The 7,181-nt window shown below is 44.6% G+C and overlaps 1 protein-coding gene across 3 annotated transcripts in view; it reads right to left on the bottom strand.

Moving 5' to 3' along the window:
• Window positions 1–985: 985 nt before the first annotated feature.
• Myocd (myocardin) overlaps window positions 986–7,181 on the bottom strand; it is a 98,242-nt gene continuing 92,046 nt past the window's right edge. For all 3 annotated transcript variants that reach the window (XM_021176394.3, XM_029483384.2, XM_085829919.1), the window contains one exon: window positions 986–6,316. In XM_021176394.3, the coding sequence (XP_021032053.1) occupies window positions 5,745–6,316 (572 nt within the window). In that variant the 3' untranslated portion in view covers window positions 986–5,744. The remainder of the gene's footprint in view (window positions 6,317–7,181) is intronic.

Raw genomic sequence — 7,181 nt, 5'->3', positions numbered from 1 at the left:
GGGGTGGATACAGAAGGGTCAGGGAGATGAGTGACACTGAGGTGCATGAATGGGAAATTCACAAAGAATCAATACAAAGTCTGTAAGAATTCCACCCTCCTCTCTTAATCCATGAGATTCAGGTGACCCCACTTTTTAGCTTGGGGGACCTAGGACGTGAGAATGAACTTGTGCATGCTTCTCCAGAGCTCTGAGAAGCTCATTCACTGACAGCCAACAGTGGGGTTTCTGCTGAGACCCTTAGGAGTGAATTCACTTGTGTTGGAATGGTGACATTTTACTGATGTTATCCATGACTTTGTAATTATGCATGAGTTGAACAACAGCCCCCAATGTACGGGAAGAACAATGTGAGAGAAGGCAGAGCCACCCCACAGAGAAAAAGCAGTTCTCATCTGAACCAGGTTTGGGGACCTCTGTCTGGTCCAAAGATCATCCATTAGCACCATAGCTCCTCCGTGGGATCACACATTCTCCAATGGGGAAAAAAAAAAAAAAGACAGATGGAAATATCCTTGAGTGAGAAAAGCAGACATGAAAATCTATGCCTTAGGGATGCTGTGTACGTCTGACAGGCCACCTTAATCCCCAATTTACTCCACGCATTCTTCAGTTGGAACTGTTGCCAGACTGATGAATACAGAAGCTGGAAAGGGAAGCACACCTGTATGTGCCTGTGTGTATTTCAATAGGGATGTTAATGAAGTTTGTGTGTCTATATCACAAAGTGTTCATTGTGTGCACAGGCAGCGGCTTTGGAGGTGGGTAAGTCAAAGTCTGATACTGGGCTCTGCTAGTTTATAAGTTACGTCACCCTTGACAATTTACTCAGCCTCTCTCAGCCTCAGTTTCTTCATCTGCAAGATGGGGATCACAGTGGTAACCCCTTCTCCAGCTGCTGAAAGGAGAACAGGAAGTGACATGTATAAAGAACATCACACCCAGGCATATTATCTGGTCAAGGAAAAAAATGTTTACATCTCGTTAAAATAAACATTTTATTTAAAAATATATGCATTTTTTTTTTAAAAAAAGACACATGCCAACTTTGGTATTTCAGCCATTGCTCCTTTGCTCTCCCAGTGAGCCACATTTCTCTCAGATTATACTGAGCAAAGGAGACCAATATGAAAACACCACCACGCAGAGGCTGAGAGAACCATGCTTGTTTCCCTGTTCTTCCCAGAACACTGCTTCGTGTTCCAGTGAGAGTTGCTCTTTCAGAAGCCCTTTGCCCTTGGCCCTTTTGACAAGGTCTTTGGAACAGAGAGCCCTTGGAGCAGTGTGGGGTTTGCTCCTTTGGAAAACTTTTAAAAGAGTGTTTCTGGATCCCCTTGCTGTGCACCTTTGCACGTGAGGCCATCTAAACCATTCAGGGGAAGCGTGGCCTCCTGATGCCCATCATGGGACCCAGAGCCCTGCAGGGGGTTACTTGTGGGGGAACCATCGATTCCTTATGATCAGAAGGGAGCTCGTTCATGCTCATCGAATCCAGGGGATCCTAGAACAATATCCCTGCCAGGCAGCAACAAAGGTCTTCTCAAATTCCTTCCTGTCTTGAACCCATTTCCTTACAGATTCTCCTCTCCTAGTGAGAGCCTCTGGACACACCTGACCATGTCCTCAGCACAATGGGACTGTCTCTTCCATGTCTGTTGACGTCTTCTGTCTAGAAGTCTCAGAAGCATCTGCCTCTGAACCTACACTACTGTCCTGTGACCCTGGGAGAAGAGACAAGTTTGTATGCTAGTAGCTTTACATGGAAAAAAAAAAAAAAAGCAAAACCAAAAACTCCAGTTTCTGGAAAAATCAAGAGCCCTTTATCACTGCTAAGACAATTTGAGGGCAAAGAGCCAAGAGAGTCTCAGAGGGTCTCAGCATTCTTGCTTAGAGGAGCTGCAATCCCTCAGATGGTCAGGTGCTCTGTGGCACTCACCAAGGGGCCAAGCCCTGGGTAGTACAGGTCACGTGGGAGTTTTCGGCTTTATTAGCTCTAGGAAAGCTGATTGAACATAAAATAGATAGCTTTGGAGAAGAATTGTTTTAAAAGCTTGGGGTAGATTTTAGTTGTTCTTGTCCCCAGCTAATATTTGTGAAAGGCACAGGCTGCAGGTCTATAGGACTCTTTCGCTAGAGGATGTGTTGAGGCTCCTGATTGAAGAGGGAATCACTCCATTGCTCAGAATGGCTGCTGTCTTCCACTCTTGTCTTTTATGTTTTGCACTATGGCGTCATAGCTGAACCAAGAGTTTCATGGGTCAAGAAGTTGGGTCATGATTTTCTTTTCTCCTTCCTTTGCTTCCCTGCCTCCTTCCTTTCTCCTTCTCTCTCTCCTTCATTCCCTCTCTCTTCCTTCCTTGCTTCTTTCCTTCCTCTGTCCCCTCCTTCTCCTCCTCTCCCATCTGCTTACTCCCTCCTCTTCCCTCCCTCCTTCTCCTCCTTTCTTCTTCACTTTTCCCCCTCAATCCCATTGTCTTGATAACACTGTTAGGACACAGGCATAATTACTGAACCCTAGTTTACTAGAAGAACTTGCATGGGGAGAATTTTAGCTCCTTTAGATCTAGAAGGACCTGTTGTCCTGAAGCTACAGTAGGAATGGCTGCCAAAACTGAGCTTACCATGGGGATATTACAGACCTCCTAACTATGTGGTAACTTGAGGCTCTAGAAACATTGCTAAACCCAAGGGTGACCATCTCTGCACACCTCTTAGCTTGTCACATTGTCACCACAAGAGGACTTGACTGATTAATAAAAAGAACTTAACAACCACAATAGGAGACAGCTGAAGGCACGTATTTGATCGGTCTTCATCAATCTTCTCACAGCTATCTCCAATCTGCTACCTGTGCTGTGAAGACAGGGTATATGCACATGGCCTGGGGAGATTGCAGGAGCAAGCTGAGGCCAAGTATCCAGGGACCCATTCTAGCTGTACTGGCTTGCACTAGCAAACCAGAGCCATCTTCCCTTTCGTCTAGTGTGAAGTGTGTGTGTGTCAGTTTGAATACTATTTTAAAAAGTTCCCCACAGTCTAACTAAAAAACAGAGCTGTCTAACCAATCTCCCAGACAGGGATACCCAAAGGGAAAATTATCAGCACTCAGATGAGGGTCTCAGAGGCAGGACACTGTGTGGATTTGTTTTCCAAAGAAGCAAGAAGGGGATAACATACATGGTTCAGCCAAAGCCTAAAAAAAAAAAAAAAAAATGTACAGAGCAGGAAGCTTCATCCAGACTTAAATGCAACATCAGCATCGGAGGTCAAACCAGTGTTTGGAATGTGGCAATAAGGTTCCTCCCCCAGCTTCATCTTCATGCTAAGCTTTATCTCTGGATCTGTGGTTCTGATTGCATACAAACACGAGGGAAAGTGTATCACACAGAGCCTTTAAAGCACAATGCAGATCAAGGAATGTCAGAACAAAGTTCATACTCCCTTTAGACTCTTCTGTAAGAGAAGGCCCTAGCCTTGGCAGCCACGGGATGGTAAAGCCACTCTGTCCCATCACATGCGAACTCATTGCCAGGCTTTGTCCTCTCAAATCCATACTCATTGTCAGGAGGAGCTTGTTCCCCTGCAGCACGTGGCTGTGAGCATTGAGTTGGAGTCCTAAGTCCTATACAGAGAGGCAACATGGAGTCTGGTTGATCAATCAGCAACTCATAGTGAGAAAAGGCTACGCATCATTCACAGCGGACTGAGGGTCAGAGGCCCTCTGAATGCCACCTTTCAGATATGTGCGCACACACATAGTTGTACACATATGTGTATGTGTGTATATACATACTCCATACGCACATGTATAGAACTACATGTGTGTACACATCTGTGTTTCCTTCCTAAGATCTGGTGGCTTCCAGAGGAGCAGTCACCAAAAACACTCAGTGTTCAAACTTTTTTTTTTTTACAAGTTGACAATGGAATGATTTCTAAATCTTTGGTTTATCAAAAAAAAAAAAAAAGTCTTCTCAAAAATTCACAACATTGTTGATTATTTTCTCTATAAGTGCACAGTGAACTTTTTTTTTTTTTTTTACAAAAGAATAAAACAGTGCCTTGGTGACTTAAATTAAAACAAAACAAAACAAAACAACAGCAACAGCTACTTTCTACAGCATGCAACATTGTAATACTTGAATTGGCGCCACAGCAAGCCTCTGAGAGACTTGGCCAATCTGTGTTGTCTTCCTCAGTCCCCAACGCCTTCACCAAACACAGGGCAACAAGAACTCCTCAAGACTGTGGTCCTTCATGCTCCTGTTGTTTACAGTGCGCAATTGTGTTCTCGTTCGGAAAACTACTGAAACATTCTCTACTATACATGGCGCCCTGATTTATCTTCACTCTGTAATGATTTCCAATTTCTCCAGAGCAACACAAACCAAAGATTGACCATAAATCAAACAAGAATTAAAACAAAAACAAAAACAAAAAAACTTTGTGACCAATGGGCCACATCCCCAGTTTCTTCCTAAAGAAATTCTTGTAAATTCTGTTTTCAGCCAATGCACATGTGAAGAAAGAGTTTGGCAAGAGAATTTGGACTTTTAATGTTCTTAAAAAAATGGCTTTTATGGGAGTATGGTAGCTTGTTAGAACTGAAACCTCTCCTTTGAGAGAGAGAGAGAGAGAATTAAAAACAAAAGAGTCATAAAGGATTGATATCTTGAAAGAAAAGTACTGAGAGAAAGATGAACTGAGGTGAATTCCCTCTACCTACAATAAGAAAAGAAAAATAAAAAAAGAAGAAAAAGAAGTTGGCCCTGTGTGTTACTCCTGTAATAGCAATTCATGGTTCTTTCTTTCCCGGAATGTTAAATGACATTGTTCTCTAATTCTAACTTGTCCCAGTACGGCTCCCTGGGCCTCCAGTTGCCTTTCTGATCATCTAGCTCTAGTCTCTGGAACTAGAGGTAGTAGTATTTGAGAGCCTCAGGAGTCTCCATCCATGGCATGAAGTTTCTGTGGTTCAAGTTCTCACCTGCTATGCTTTGCTGATGCACATAGAGGTGGCAGAGAAAAACTGGACTACTGGCTAAAAAGCACCGTGTTCTGGGTGGATTCTCTGGACAAAACTAGTTAGTTGTCGCCAGTGATCACCAGTCCAGTGGGACCATTTGGGAGTCGAGGGACATTGAGTTGCTTTTGCTTTCCTGGGAATTGATTGGTCTGTCCCTCTGACCTTTCTGATTATTCTGTCTTAAGGACTCTATTGGGTGAGACAGGCCCTGATCTTCTGAATGACAGACGATGAACACACGGGAGGCTGCCTCAAGCACAGGATGGCTATCCCGCACCCCCGGCAGAGGCTCTGTTCACCTTCCACAGAACATTTAGTAAATTCATAACAAAAGCTAATGGGGTCAGCCTCTGTCCCAGTATTGCCTGAGACAAACTGTGAGCAAAAAGAAAACCAAATAACAAAAATAACCCCCCCCAAAACTGGTATGAGATAAGGCAGCGAAAAAACACTTTTGGCATTCTTATTCTGACAAAGCACATTTTTTGAATGCATCGCTGAAGTTATTAACAGTTACTGAATGCTGGTAGATATTACATTAGACATATTTTAATAGCTGACTTCTGTTTGTTTTGGTTAGTTGTCACAAAAACCTCCATTGCTGTTTTTTTTTCCTCCCCATTTTCCCCCCTTCATCTTTTGGAACACACATTTCTGGTAGTGTGCTTTCCTCCTTGGAATTCCCGCTGAGCTCTCGTAGCTCTTGTACCTCGGGTGTTTACCACTGCTGTAAGTGGAGATCCATAGGGGAATTCAGATTGAGATCTGTAACATCCAGAAAATCGATGTTGAAAATGCTGGGCCCACTGGAGGTGAGGTTGCTGAAGCCTGGCGTGGAACTAGGTGGAGTGAGGTCCAGCCATTCCATTGTTTCCCAAGGAGATTCCGTGAAGCTCAGCTGCAGACCACTGCTGTCCACGGAAGGAGGTGACAACTGTGCATGCATCGGGGATAGGGGCCCAGGCAAGAGCTCGTGAGCACTGAAGAGATCTTCCGCAGCCTTCCCTGGGAAGCCATCCATGATGCTGTCAAAAGGAGGCTCCTCGCTTCCGATTTTGAGGAGGGTAACATCGCTCACCTTTCCGATGGGGCTGTGAGAATTCAATAAGACTTCCAGGTGTTCGTCACTGTCGTTGGCGTAGTGATCAAAGGCCATCTGGCCTCCCGAAGATGCCTGCTCAAAGGAAGCCGAGGGCTTCGGGGGGATGGCAGTTGGGCTGCAGGAAGGCCCAGGGATCTTTGGAATTTTCTGAAGACATGAATGATCTTCCCTGGCATCAGCTGGCATTTCTGTTGGCAAAGCACAGTGTGAATTGTGAAGTCACCTGAAACTGACCCTACATGATGGAATAAATGAGTTGCTCGAAGGAAAGCAGAGAAGATGATCATACGTCCCTGCTCAGCACTTAGCCCTGGGCTTGCCCCTACCTGCTCTTTCTCTCCATTTCCTTTCCTAAGGTTTCCCAAAATACCCCGTGCCTTGGGACCTCTACTTTGTTATTTTCAAACTCTTCTCAGCTGGCTTCTTGGCTCCATTCCCTTCCACTAGCTGTCATTGGAGGGCCTTGTATCTCTGGCATACTCTCTGTTGGGCAGTAAATGAAGGATGAGTGTCATCTCACAACTATTTTCCTATTGATACACCCTTCTCATCACTCCTTGGTGATTTTTTAGGACAGCCTGTCCCCCTACTTTAGGCCTGCTGATCACACTTCCGCTGCTTCTGGAAACAGTCCCCCAGCTCACAGCCACTCTGCCAGGTCAGTGTTTCTTACTTCTTTAAGACCATAGCATCCTTAAAAAATCACACATTACTCATGCTGGCTTCTCAGTTCCCTGTCCTTCCCATCTCCTCCAGTGATGCCAGCATCTCTGCTCTGTGGTATACTGTGAGCCTTGTCTTTGCATAGCACATCCTTCTAAGAGCTCTGTCATAAGCAGAATGTCCCATTTTCTGTCCTTCCCCTTTCTCCTCTCTAGATCATGTATGGAGTATTTCAGGGCAATTATTTCTAAGGTATTCTTAGACATCTCACCCACTGGCTGTTGATTGATCATTGCATCTCAGTATCTCCCACATCACTTCTTTCTTGCTCTGGATCATATTCTCTGATCTGCTGTTGCAGTTATTTCTACCTTTTGCCCTTCCCTTCTA

Source organism: Mus caroli, unplaced genomic scaffold (genome assembly GCF_978045245.1).
Source record: "Mus caroli unplaced genomic scaffold, Mus_caroli_1 scaffold_13, whole genome shotgun sequence".
NCBI lineage: Eukaryota > Metazoa > Chordata > Mammalia > Rodentia > Muridae > Mus > Mus caroli.
Note: the sequence above shows the minus strand (reverse complement) of the source record. Positions and strands in the feature narration are given on the sequence as shown.